This window comes from Acyrthosiphon pisum, chromosome A2 (assembly GCF_005508785.2).
Source record: "Acyrthosiphon pisum isolate AL4f chromosome A2, pea_aphid_22Mar2018_4r6ur, whole genome shotgun sequence".
In the NCBI taxonomy this organism is placed as follows: Eukaryota; Metazoa; Arthropoda; class Insecta; order Hemiptera; family Aphididae; genus Acyrthosiphon; species Acyrthosiphon pisum.
This window is the reverse complement of record NC_042495.1, coordinates 109,335,857-109,351,128: the sequence shown is the minus strand read 5'-3', so window position 1 is coordinate 109,351,128 and position 15,272 is coordinate 109,335,857. Positions and strand designations below refer to the sequence as shown.

The window sequence follows — 15,272 nt, the reverse complement described above, 5'->3', positions numbered from 1 at the left end:
ATTTTTTTACTTTTTATATTTTTTTTAACCTCACTTTAGGCAGAGGCTGTTTACACAGCTGTTTACACACTTAATCGGACAGGTGCTAGTTCAGTTAAAAATGACTTACCATACGAGTTATATTATAAGGTCATGTCAGATATAAAACATTTACGAGTTTTTGGTACTGCCGTGTATACACACATACCAAAACAAAAACGTAAGAAGTGGGATCCAAAGAGTGAAAAAGGTATATTTGTGAGCTATTCGAATAACACGAAAGGTTATCGTGTGTATTATTCGAAAACAAATACAATTTCGGTGTCTAGAGACATCATATTCGAAAACGAAAGTAATAAATTTGAAAATATAATTGTAGACAAATTAGAATTCATAGATACACCGACTCAGATCAAGCACGATCTGGTCAATGTCAAATCGACGATGGTCCACAACAGGGGTGGCATGGTATTGCGGGATCGGAACACATTAAAAGCTCCGATCAGGTATAATGTGCCGTAGTTCATCGCCAATTGCGACCAGCCACTAAATCGTGACGAAACAATCAGTAGCCCACATAAAAACGAATGGATGAACGCAGCGCACGATGAAATAACGCCATTACACGAAAACAACACTTGGTCACTAGTTAATTTGCCTCAGGGGCAAGGTTGCATTACGTAATGCATGTGTATTCAAAACCAAATATAAAACTGACGATAATATAGATAAATTTAATATAGATAATGAAGATATAATAGAGAAACTTTTAACGAACTTAGAAAAAGAGTTTGAGGTTAAAAAGTTAAATTTAGACATGCGTTAAAACCAAGGTCTTAGAATCAGTAGCCAACGGGACTCCTGCAGAGGACGCGAAACAAACGGAAGAAAAGGGACGGAAGATAAGGACGCAACCCGCGGTAATAGTAGTCGACGTAAATAACCAGGATGACTTTCCGGCGCTAGTCAAAAAGATCAGGAGTAGAGTGAACCGGGAAATCATCGGTGAGCTAGTGGTGGGCATGCGAAAAACTAAGTCCGGGCGTCTTCTGATAGAAATAAAAGGCGACACGGACAAGGTCGAGGCTATCAAAGTGGAGATTTCCAAATCCGCCGGCGACAACATCGGGGTACGATCCCTCCAACAAAAGACTATGCTTGAGGTCAGAGATATAGACGAGTGGACTGAAGAAGAGGAGGTGGTCGACGGGGGGGCAGCAGCGACCGGAGCTAGTCGTGACACCCTGAGGTCCATAAGCCTCAGGAAAAGTTACAGCGGTACCCAGGTTGCCCCCATCTTAGTTCCGACAGCAATGTGCCACAGCGTCATAGCACACGGCCGGCAACGCGTCGGCATGACGAATTGTAGGGTCAGACAGGGGGATAAAAAGACCCGATGTTTCCGCCATTTGAAGATTGGCCATATGTCCAGCCAATGCAAAGGCCCGGACAGAAGTCAGTGCTGCAGGCGTTTTGGGGCCATAGGCCACAGAGCGGCAAAATGTGACGCTTCGAGCGTCGACGCGAGGAAGTTTGCCGCCCAATTGAAGCAAGAAGACCACACGTGTGCCACGGTGGATAACCAAGAACAATGATCCGCGTACTACAGATAAATGTAGACGTATGTATGGCGGCCCAGGACCTGGAACTGGCATCCGCATCAATCTTGGGCATCGATGTACTGGTCTTCAGCGAATTGTACCGCTGTGTCTCAGAGGTCGAAGGATGGTTCAGCGACATCGGAGCAAAGCCAGCTATTGTAGTATTCAACCCTAGACTGCAAATTCAAGACATGGTCCTAAAGATAATGCAGGTTTCCGATGGGTCAAAGTGGAGGACCTCACCGTGTACGCCTGCTACTGGTCCCCTATCACTATCTACACCCTATTCCTGGACTTCTTGGACAGACTCGGAGGCAGCATTAGGCAACAGGTGGGCACCGTCATAGTCGCTGGTGACTAACGCGAAATCGCTGGTTTGGGGAGACCATACAGAGGAACCCAAAGGGCGTGCGCTAGCGGACATGACTGCTAGCCTGGGCCTTACCACGTACAATATTGGAGACAAGCCAACCTTCTAAAGGGTATATTTCGACGGATTATCCAGATCGTATATCGATATAACGTTTGTCGACGACAGAAGCAGTCATCTGGTGCACGACTGGAAAACGCTGGACGAATACAGCGCATCGCTCCACAGATACATCACTTTTAGCATCACGGGAACATCCCACTCAAAGCGTTCCACTCCCGAGGAAAAGTGGTCATGGAGGAAATACGATAGTTCAAAGCTACTGAAGTTCCTCAGTTCGGCCAGCTTCGAAACCGGAGAAGATGCGTTGCCGACCGCGAGTTTGTTGGATAAATACCTAAAGGACGCGTGCGACAGTTGTATGCCAGAAGGAAGGTACATGGGTGGCAAGAAACCTGCCTACTGGTGGACACAGGACATCGCCAGGTTGTAAGAGGTATGCAATAAAGCTAGACGCGCATATAAGAGGGGACGCTTCCGACTGACCGAGGATCACGAGCAAAGGAAGGAAGAATTCAGGCGAGCAAGTAAGGAAATGAAGGTGGCTATCAGGAGAAGCAAGAAGGACAGCTGGGACGACCTATGCAAACAAGTTGAAACCGATCCACGGGGCCTACCGTATAAGTTAGTGACCAAGAAACTGGTAGGCAGAAGACCAATCCCAGGACTTTCGGCGCCAGGCAGAGTGGAATCCATAATAGACGTCCTCTTCCCCAGGGAGGTAGTAGTCGCTTGGCCACAAAGAATGGAGAACCACGTCTTCCCGGAGGTCACCTGCTTAGAGATTGGAGAGCTCTGCAATAGAATCCCACGTGGAAAGGCGCCGGGACCAGATGGCATGCCTGACCTGGTGATCAGGGAAGTCGCAAGAACCAAACCGGAGATCCTGAAGGACATATTCAACTCATGCCTGAAGGACGTTGTCTTTCCGCACTCCTGGAAAGCAGCGAAGCTTGTCCTCCTTAGGAAAGAGGACAAACCACTGGAAGAACCATTGTCGTATAGGACCATCTGCCTCCTGAACACAGTGGGCAAGCTTTTCGAGTGGGTAATCAAAACCCGGATAGAGATGTGGCTAGAGGAAAACGGCAACCTCAACGATCGTCAATATGGGTTTAGGAAGGGGTGGTCAACAGTGGATGCCATAAAATGCGTGATGAATGTTGTTTGATATAAAAGCCTATAAACATATACAACTCAAGCCAAAAATAAAAATTCTATTTAGTCTTGTATATTATAATATAATTAATTAATATATTTTATGAATATATTTATTAAAGAGTAAATAAATGAAACGTCTTAAAAATCGATCAAGTTCGTTAAAAATATAAACGTCTTTCACGTTCACGTTCTATTTTAATAATAAAACGAGTGACGTTCACTTATCGTTCACTAAAAATGAACGTGAACGCGTGAACGTGCGTTCATGAACGAAGTTCTTTCCAAACACTGGCTCAAAGTGTAAAAATAAATGTTGTATGATTAAGGCCTGTGGTCAAAACAATATGCTCACTCAGCAGATTGGACAAATATCGGAACAAAATTATTTTACAGCAGTAGTTACGTAGGTACTACATGAAAAGTAAGTAATAATATTAACTGGATCTTCATTTATGCATTTTATATATTAACTTCTAGAGCAATAAATTTGAATTTTTGATTCTGAGCGGAGCGATGAATGTATTGATTCTCAATGATGTGTTTTATTTTATTATTTAGTTTTTTTTATTTGGTCTGTGTACACGATAAGTATTCGAAATAATGCTTCGATTTTCAACTTCATTATCTTGTTTGATGTGAAAGTAAATCTAGTTGGAGCATAGAGAGGTCAAGATTATCAGCAGTTTACAAAATACAGGGGAAAAAAATTAAGAAATATTGGAAATTTACAATACACAAAATCGGGTTTCGACAAAATCTATTTTGGTTTTAGATGTAACTCTAAAACAAATTACCATAGTTATGACATTTTCTCTTAACATTTATATTAGCATTTTCTATACATCATGACATTTTCAAAATAATTTGATATGTTTGTAACTGTATACGGACATTTTCAGTTTCCAATTTTTTTAGTTTTTTTTTTTATGAATGTCAATAAAATGATATTTGTAGTGTAAAAAAGCTTGACAATTTAGTAAAAAGCTCCTAATATATTCAATATTGTAACAATAACTATTGAACAATATTAAAAATCCAAAGTCACAATTTTTTTTATAATCATATAAATTTCAAACCTTGACGAAATACGTAAAAAGCACGAAAATGTTCAAATTATTTTAAATTTTTATTTTAAATCTAAGATTTGAAAATATAATACAAAATCCCTCATAAGTTTGTCTAACTTTAACAAAAAAAAATGTCTACAAGACAGTCAAATTAAATTTTTAAGAACGTTTGAAGTTCATATTTTTGCAATATTGGATTTTCACTCGAATTATCATATAGCGATTTTCTTGTAATTTTAAAACAAATAGCTATAAATACATGAAAATTCCACTGAATGTTTATATATTCATTTTCCGTACACCATAAAATTTTGAAAATATTTTGACTTGTTTTTTATATGAATAAAAAGTTGTTAAAGTGTTATTTCTTGTATCCTAGGATGTATTAAATGTTATATATTTTGTCATAGTCAAGGTTGTTATGTTTTAGACATTTTGTTTGAAAAACGTGTGTTTATAACAATATTTTTAGCAAATTTTAAATTAAAATAATTCATGGATTTTTTTTCTACTATGTGAGATACTTTTAGATTCTGAGTGGAGTGTATTGATTTTACAATGATGTGTTTTTTTGTGTGTCTGTGTCAGGAACTGGAACCTCACCGAAAAGAACCAGTTTTGAATATTAGGAACCGAAACCTCACCGAAACCTTTATTTAAATTAATTTTAATACCGGAACCGATACTTTTACTTGACAAATTGTTTTCCATAAGTAAAAACCAAATCACGCAAAAACAGAATAATTGCCGAAAACGTAAAAACATTTAAAGTACCTAGTCAATTTATTTTTTCGTGAAGTTTCCTACCTTAGTGTTTTATTCTATATACAGATCACTTATCGTAAAAAAACATTCCACAACCTATGCGACTATATGCGCCGATCATTATTACGCCAGTACAAGCTTGGCTTTTATCACGTGATTGTTAACATTTTATTTTAAATGTAGGCAGGTATTTCCCGATTTAATTAATTTACACGGATAACCAATTATCATTTAAATCTCACCTACATGCAGGGAAATTCCTGGTCACCTGGCCTATTGGGACTTGCGATTGGCCTGATTGCTGTATTAAATTATTATTTAAAATAATTAGTATTTATTTATACAAATACGCCTAATACAATAATATATTAATGCTTATCACTAATATCCAGAGCCCTACTTAGAGCAGCCCTTAGACCCCGACCAGGCACGGCTCAAGGGGTAGGCAACATAGGCCATGATTTACTTATTTTCTTGAAATATTTCATTTCCCAGTGAACATTTTTAAAAGTTGGTTTATTATATGAAATATAGAAAATATGTAACATAGTTACATACTACATACATAATAATACACATACATAGACATATAAAAAACTAGATAACCGACTATAAGACAATATTGAAGTTAGCCATATGTCAAACAGGGAAAAATTGCATGATTGATAAATGAATATCAAATATGTATATTGTATATATTTGTAATATATATTATATTATTATGTCATATAATTATATAAATATGTATTATAGGTATCTTATATTCTTATAATCTTATCTATTGAGTTATTTTTTAAACATTTTCCTGTTGGCAAATGGCCACTAGACTTCAATGTTCCTATGGGAATGTAATATGCAAATCCGCTATCTAGTTGTTTTACATGTCTATGAACACAACATATATAATTTAGAAGTTAATAATTAAGAAGACAAATCTTTAATATAATTAATTTAAACTATACACTTTAAAATATTACTGAAAATACACTACTTTTTCATTCACTGTTGAAATTGACTTCAACTTTATTTCAAAATTTCAAACCATCATCTTTTAGATCGCTGACGGTACAGTGGTACACGTACAAAAATATTTTAAAACTCATATAAAAAATTTTTTTTCTCAAAATAATGCCAGGAATATTTTTTAGCACTACATATAGAAAATGTATTGATTGATGTATTTAATAAAATTAATACCAATATACAAATACCATATAAATATATATAATTATTAATTTATAATTTATAACCATTGACCATTAACAGTATTTAGGTGGGGTTTTTAATTCGTATTCCTTGGTTGATAAATGATACCTAACTGATAAGTTATTCATAATCAATGTTTTCTGTGTTTTATCAATATATTATTTCTAATCATCTATAAACACGTTTAAAAGAAAAATAAATACTTTTCATAATTTCATTGAAATATTTCAAGAAGAGTGAAATTTACAACCCTAGTGGCGCCTATATTACTGTAATACAGCCATACACGATTTATTTATTTATTTAATCCAACTACAACAGTGATACTAAATACAAAATTATCATTGTAATAAGAGTTGGTCATCTACAAGCCAATGAGAAGATGAGAGTTCTAATTAAATAAATACTTATATTTCTAATTCGTGCATGCAAAATTAATTTACATTCAAAGAGGTAGATCATAAATGTATAGAAATAAAAAACTTAACTTACTCAGAATTTATATTATACATGTATACTATGTTTACAATTTTACAATTTATTTACATCGGTATCGACAACAAGTTTCTTAAAACTAAGGGGACTATAAAAGTCTTGCGGATTAATTTTAAACTTGATACAGAAATCTATGAAAACATAATATGGTCCTGATTGTGATAAGCTTATGATATAAGTGTTAGTACAATCTATTATATCATATGGAATTGCCCTTTGGGGTTCTGCTTATAAAACTCATACTATTAAATTGAAGACCACATTAAACTCACTTATAAAATACCTATTCAACAAACCATGAAATCAATCAACGTCTTTACTATATGAAGAATTAAAAATACTTAGTTTTACTAATCTGCATCTATTATTCGTGTGTACTATATTATTTAAACATAAAAACACTATCATTTCAGGACACGCGTATGGACACAATACTAGGTAGGTTTAAAAAAATATTAATATAAATATTCCTAAATTTAGAACTAATTTTGCACATTTATATCAGTCAAACATTAGATAACACAATTTTAAATTACTTATAGACTTATGTTACGTATATTTTATTTCTAATCTTAAATTATAATTCGAATATGAAAAACCAAATAGCAAAAAAAAATGTTGAATTTATATTTTAAGTTAAGGCACCCAATAAAAATATTAGCCCGGGCCCCAAAAATCCTAAGTAAGGCTCAGCTAATAACTAATAAGTATGATAACTACAATTATCGCTCATTTATGGTTGTTAAGATTGGTTTAAGATTAGGACGCATAATCACATTATATTATTACTGCGTTTGCTTTGTCCGAGATAATTATGTTCACGCAAATTTGTAAATAATTTTGTGTTGGAAATTCATAAACATTTTCTATTTAGGTATACCTAAGGTTTGAAAATGTATTACAAGATTCCTCATATGCTTTCCTCCTTTCAACAAAAAAAAAAACTACTAGAAAATCAAATTCATTTTTTATTTGCGTTTGAAGTTCAAATAACTTTGACATTGGATATTTGGACATCATGAATCCCCGTAAACTAACGAATTCTCGCATTAAACTATTTTCTTATTTTCTTATATATACAAATTATACAATATTTTATAAACTTTAAAATTACATTAATAATAATACGGTACAGGATAATTATAACATTTCGATTATCAGATAACAAAAGGAAAAAATTCTAACCAAATAAATTTTAATCTTATAAAGTATTAAAGTAATATAAACTAAAACAAATTCAGAAAATAATTAAGATAACGCCGTTGTTATTGCAAATTGTGTGTGGTATAAGGTATAATAAACCGGTCTTAGATTAAGTTTATCAATACTTATTAAAAATAAAAAAGTTGTTATTGTAAGTTGTTTGTTCATGGTTAGTATATTTTAGATTCTGAGTGGAACGATGAATGTATTGATTTTACAATGATGTGTGTTTTTTTTTTGTGTCTGTCATCATCTTTTAGGACAGTAAAAATGCTTGGATTTTCTTCAACGGTACCTTTTCTGATAGGAAAGTGAATCTAGTTGGTACTTTGGGGGGTCAAAAGTAAAAATTCAGGAAAAACAGGATTTTTACGCAACATCTGTTTTCGAGAAAATCGTTTTTGGTTTTTGGTACAACTCTAAAACAAATGACCGTAGGTACATAATATTTTGACTGAATGTTTATATTAGCATTTTCTATACACCATAACATTTTTCAAATATTTTGATTTATTTTGAGCTTTTTACTGACATTTTCTGTTTCCATTTTTTTTAGTTTTTTTTTCTATAAATATCAATAACATTTTATTTGTTGGTTAAAAAAGCATGAAAATTTAATAGAAGGTTTCTATTATATTGTTTCAAAGGCAGATGAAAAAAAATTAAAAATCCATAGTCACAATTTTTTTTTATAAGCATCTGAAGTTCAAATATCGACAAAATATGTAAAAATGAAAAATGTTCTTTTTAAATCTAAGATTTGAAAATGTAATACAAGATTCTTCATAACTTTGTCTACCTTTATCAAAAAAAAAAAATGCCTACAAGAAAGTTAAATTAAATTTTTATGAGCGTTTGAAATTCATATTTTTACAACATTTGATATTCGCTCGATTTCTCACTTGACGATTTTCTTATATTATTGTAATTAAAAAACGAATGACTGTAAATACTTAAAAATTTCACTGAATGTTTATATTATATATATATTATCTAAATACGATAAAATTTTGAAAATAATTTGACTCTTTTTGAGTTGCTTACGGACATGGTCAGTTTTCAATTTTTTTAGTTTTTTTTTCTATAAATATCAATTAAGTTTTATCTGTTGGGCCAAAAAGTGTAAAAATTTAATACAATGCTCCTGATATATTGTTACAATAGCAGTTGAAAAATATTATAAAAAATTATAAAATGTTCAACTTTTATATCTAAGGATTGAATATTTAAAACAAGATTCCACGTAAGTAGTTAATTCTGTAAACAAAAATTCTAAGAAATACATAAGCACAGTTTATTTTTATAGTAATTTTAAGTTCAGATTTGGACGAAATTACATACTAAAAAACCTGGAATAACTATTTTAGTTATTTTGTAGTGATTGTATAATATTATTTGTGGGTACTTGAAACTTCTAAAGTATACTATTATATATATCTATGATAGGATCACGGTTTGTTGTTGATGTATAATGCGTTATAAGTACCTAATGGATATTGTGATATGATTAATTTAGAATTTATTATAGATACCTATTTTTGGTATTTTTTTTTTAATACCATAGATAAGTATATAATATGTCTTATACCTAGACTGACATGCCATCTCCACTCAGAATCGTTTTTCTTATACAATGATATTATTGAATTCAAATTTAATATCATCCATTATACAGTGACCCACTTGTAACCTACTGTACAGCAGAGCGACATCCGCACTTACCCACCTTTTTTGTATTTAACTGTTTTTTTCTGTTTAAAATAAAATTCAAACAAAATAAATTGTTTGAGTTTTAAACAGTTAAAAACAATGTTTATACAGTATATTTATTAAAATATCTTATAATTTTAATTTAATATGAAATTTACTTATATGCCAATATGCTGTGTTCTAGTATAATATAACATATTATGTTTCAAAGTTTATTTATTAGTAATAAATTATTACTTATTTTAAATCTTAAAAGTATTTGAAATGTATTTTAAATAATTTCTAGATGGATGTGTTATGTGGATATTATATTATGTATTTATGTATATATTAACTACTAAGTAAAAACATTTTACATTTGGTAATTTATTCAGTAAAATTAAAAAAAAAAATTAACTGTAGGATGATAATAAATATATAATTATTTGATACGTACTTTAACTTTTTTTCTGAAGGATATCTATTAGGTATTATTTATTATTAATAATAAACCAAAAAAAACACAATATTCACTTGGATTTTACACTGTTTTATTCGTTTTAAACAATGGTGTATCCCACCCACGAAATTTTTAAACGATAATAAATTATTTTCAAATAAAATTCGTCAAAAATGAACCTCTTCCGAAAAAAAAATTTGAATACTCCACTGCCTTCAGTATCCCTAGTACAAAGTACAAAGTCGCATACTGCATTGTCCTTATACATGAATATTATAAGCCTATATTAAATTATATGTATGACGAGTTATTGTTTATAGTTATCGGATATGTTGTATGGTTGCATAATATGCATGTACGATACCTATATACACATTGTAGGCTGTAACAATATAGTACTATAGCGTGTTGCTAAGGCAACTCTGAAATCATAACAAATAATTTGTTGTTGTTTTTTTTTGTTATGTACCAGACTATACTTGAAACATTAAAAATAAATATCTATTAGATTATGTTTAATGTTACGTGCGTATGTATAACAGTAGGTAAATAGTAATATCTAAGTAATCAAAGTAAAACACAAAAATGGTACAATTAGAATTAAGTAAAATGTTAGCAGTCTCTGTAGATGACATGAATGAACAGGATCTGGAACAGTGGTATGATGAAGTCACAGTAACTGAATATGATCAACTGGATTTCGAGTTGGATCGACGACAATGTGAAAAAATGTTTATAATTTTTCGGCGAATATTGATGTATAAAGGAGAACAAGTAAGACGAATAAAAAAATCCTTATAGGTATTTGAAAATCTGAAATGAGTTGTACTATAATTGATTTTGTAATATAAGGTCGATTCGTTGATGTCTGAAATCGAAGATTTGGCCACTAAACAAGGAGAAGAAGAAGCAAGAAGATTGAAAAACGAGGAAGAAACAAGAACTATTAACGTGGATGATTTATCTCAAAATGACCGTAAGGGATGAATAATTATTGATAATTTATTATACATTCTACTAACTCTATAATAATGTATTGTTTCGATTTAATCGATAACAGATTGGTGATTGTATAAATAAAAATATAAGTAGAGATGTGCAATTTACTGGTCAACATTTTTAGTAAATTTACGTAAAATTTGGTAAATTGGTAAAATTAGTAAAAAACTTTTTAGGTATAACTATTGTATTCAACTTTCTTAAATAAAACAATAAATCTTAGGTACCTAGTTTCGTACCTTCTCAAACCCTTTTTATAAAGTGTGTAGATGTAGAATGAATTCTTTTAACATTTTTTTTATCTACCAACATGTCTAACCTATACGGCTACTATAATACGAATAATATACACTAAAATACAGTGTCTGCACTTGTAGTGGCGTAGGTTACTTTGGCTACCTAAATAAAATATATGTATTATATAATATGTATACAATAGTAAAAACATTAAAATGAGGGGGTCACTCGATTTTATGAACGATAAAAAAAATTTACCTGGTAAAATTTATGTGAATTTACGCGTACCCGTAAAATTTACCGAGCTCACATCTGTACATGTGGCTGAGACACGATTGAGCATAAAATACCTTTGTTGCGATACGATTGAGCATAAATTGTCAGCGTATTAAAGGAAATTGAAATACAAAAGAAAACCAACACGATTGAGCATATAAAACTCTGCAACGTTTCCATTTTAAATTTTGAACTGTATTATAGAAAAATATTTCTTTAAATAATTAGAATGATTTAAAATAAAACATAGCAAAAAATATCATGTTTTCATAATCAATATGTAATATACCTAGTCACATTATTCAAAATATGTATAAATCAATAATAGTCTCAATAGTAGTCACATTATAATATAGTATATATATATATATATTTGCTAATAATGAAATAATAATAATAGTTATGACTTATGAAAATAATAAAATCAAAATATTTATAAATCAATAATAGGTAGTCTCAATAGTAGTCGGGAATAATACTCCGGAACTAATTTATTAATCGATAACATTGTCGATAAAGCTGAGGGGCTCGGCTCACGGCTCGCGTCAGATATCATAATAATTGGTGTAATAATACGTGAAAATAATAAATTACAAAATTTTGGTAACGTGAATTTGGCAACATCGCATAAAATATTCTATGCTCAATCGTTTTATGCTCAATGGTTCTTTACCGGTACACGTAATTATTTAGTCGATTGCCTATCGGTAATGCAATCAAGCTGTCCGAGCATAGTATAATTTTATTTTATTCAAGTTGAAATATATACTATTATAGGTACTGTAGGGCAGTAGTAGTGTAGCACAAAATATATTTAATGTTTATAGTAATAGATTTAATCTATTATGTGGAAGGTTAAGTAGGTACTACTACTTATTTAATATCCAGACGGTTTATTAAAAATTCTAGTTTATAATTAAACTGTATTGATAACAATAACTACTCAATTAGTTAATATTGATTTAATTTATATACATTTCAACTGTATATATCTAGAAACAGAAGTAATTCGAAAAGAGTTGTCAAGACTCGAATTAGAAAATGAACGTTTACTATCGGACGTTCAACAACAAAAACAAGAAGTTGATTTTAAAGTCAAAGAACTGGATAAGGTCGTAAAATATTGATTATTATTATTTGTTTTATAAAATGCAATAATTAAATTACCAAATGATTTTGAATTATATATTTGTCATAGATATCCGCACAATTATCAAAGGTCGAAAATGAAAGAGATTTTCTTCGTCGAGAACTTGATGCTGTACAAGATGATATTTCTGGACGTCAACTAGATGATCAACCTATTGAAGATAACTTGACAATGGCTGAAAGATTTAGAGATTTAACAGAATCTGTCAGACAAAAGAACCAACACATCACACAATTACTTAACGACATCGAGGTATATTTAATTATTAATTAGATTGTTAACAAAAGAAAGTGGTACACTTTGGTGGTTATAAGAATTCACCCCCCCCCCTCCCATCACTAGATAAAAATTTACCCCCCCCCCCCACCCAACAAAAATACAGAAATGTATGAAAAATGTGTATAGAATTATTTTTATCAAGTATACTGTCGGGGACCCCGACTCAGCATTTCTATAACCTCCGCATCCCCTTGAGATTAAATCCTATATGCGACACTATATAGTATATTAGTAAATAGGTACTGCATACACTTATTGTTAATAAAGTCATTTTAATTTTAATTTTTTTTATATTTCCAACCTTGATGTAAATAATTATATTATGTATTGACATAAATTATCTTAAGATTTTTAAATGCGTGTTGGAAAAAAAATCTAACTGAAATAAATGTATTAATTGTCCTCTTCCCTCTCATGAATAGCTTAGTGTCTTACCACAAAAATATCCTGGTTTCACTAGTAACAAAAGTTCACAATTTTAGGTATCAGAAAAGGAAAATAGAATGTTGAAACAATTGCTAACTAGCACGAGAGATGAACTTCAAAATGCTACGCAACACTTGAATACGTTAAGTGCTGAATTTGGAAATATGAAATGTTTACAGGACGAATACACAGGTTTGTTATTCTTACTGTAGTAAACAATAGGTAAATACCATAATATATTATTCAGGGGTGGTCAAACGTGATGAAGGGTATATTTCTCCACATGGTATTTTTATAAGGCGATTTTTACTTTAAGCAACGTAAACCCATTAGATAAATCGCATTCTTATATAACGTATTAGTTATAACACATTTTACAATTAAAACTACCTACGATTTGACAATAATATCACAGAATATTATATATTATATAAGTACCTACATTAAATTGTTAGTTCTATAAATACCCTGGGAACATCATTATGATATTTGTAAGCAGCTGATAATCCTAAAACATTTTTAGTCCAATTTTTTAACATTCTAATCAATTTTTATTATCTAGACAAATTGTAATTAGGTATAATAGGTATATGCTAGATTTGACAGCATTTGATTTTTTTTCTTTTCTTTTTGTGCATACGTATAGTCGGTAAATACTGAATATTAATTAAGTGTATTTCAATGTATTAGTACACAAACGTGGGCTGAGGGATGGAGATAAATGGATAAGGAATATAATATACATTCCATAGGATCAGCCACCACTCTCGATTATATAATAATATAATTTTTTAACTTCCATTTGAAATTTCTGGGCAACCTATTCTGTAATAGAATGTAATCGTGTCGTTTAAATGTTTAAATATAATATCTAAGCAACCTTCCGATTTTTATGTGATTAGCTGTAGTTGTTCCGAGATTACTAATTTCTTGTCAAATAGAATTCTGTTCATGTGGATAAAAAAATCTTTAGCCAATAGGTGTTAAGAATGAGAAGATCATTCACCCCCCATAGCTTCACCCACATAAGACAATAATTTTACAACCACTGAATATATTATACCACAATTAAGTGTGATTGTTACTAATAATTGAGTTATTCAATCTATATGATATCATAGATAGAATTAAAACATTAGAATTGAACGATAAGGGTCTTCGTAGTCAAATTTCTGAACTAGTAGCTGAAAAAGAAAAATGCGAAGAGCAAATTGATGAATTAGGTGAAGAGCTCGAGTCTAGAATAAAACAATTAACGGTAAAATATATATTAATTATTTTAACAAAAAAAATGTATCCCAAGTAAGATTATTATAAAAATATTTTAGGAATTATTATCAAGAAAAGATGAAGAGATCTTGAATTATAAATCACGGATTGGATCGACAGATTCATATGAAAATCAAAATACGTATTTAGCAAAACTTCAAGAAGTATGATAATTACTTTATGAATTACTATTATTTAGATTTAAATTGATTCAATAACGGCAGCGCCATCTAATGCCGCTAAATTACTTTTGAAGTGTGCGTGACCCTCACAGGACAATTTCCTAGTTAGACAGCGCTGCCATATCCGATTTACAGTTTTACAATTATGAGGGGATGTGGGGCAAAGCTTCAACGGGTTACTTTTTAGGAAAATTTACACACACACACACACACACACATAAATGTTTAGGCTAGTTGCACACTTAAACCACTAAATATGATAAATGTCGGAACAAAATTTTTTGAATCACTAATAAGAGAACGCCACCCGTGCATTTGTTGTCTCCGCGTCTTACACACACACGACATACACAAGAATTTCATTCAATAGTTTCAATAGTGTGCTCAGTGCCGCAACA

General features: G+C 31.2%; 1 protein-coding gene across 1 annotated transcript in view; it reads left to right on the top strand.

Annotated features, from left to right (window-relative positions):
- The first annotated feature begins 10,167 nt into the window (after window positions 1-10,167).
- Window positions 10,168-15,272, top strand: part of LOC100575820 (centrosomal protein of 290 kDa-like) — a 17,694-nt gene continuing 12,589 nt past the window's right edge. The window contains exons 1-7 of the mRNA XM_008183964.3: window positions 10,168-10,830; window positions 10,909-11,032; window positions 12,565-12,680; window positions 12,767-12,970; window positions 13,480-13,615; window positions 14,545-14,681; window positions 14,752-14,856. Coding sequence (XP_008182186.2) covers window positions 10,642-10,830; window positions 10,909-11,032; window positions 12,565-12,680; window positions 12,767-12,970; window positions 13,480-13,615; window positions 14,545-14,681; window positions 14,752-14,856 — 1,011 coding nt within the window. The 5' untranslated portion in view covers window positions 10,168-10,641. The remainder of the gene's footprint in view (window positions 10,831-10,908; window positions 11,033-12,564; window positions 12,681-12,766; window positions 12,971-13,479; window positions 13,616-14,544; window positions 14,682-14,751; window positions 14,857-15,272) is intronic.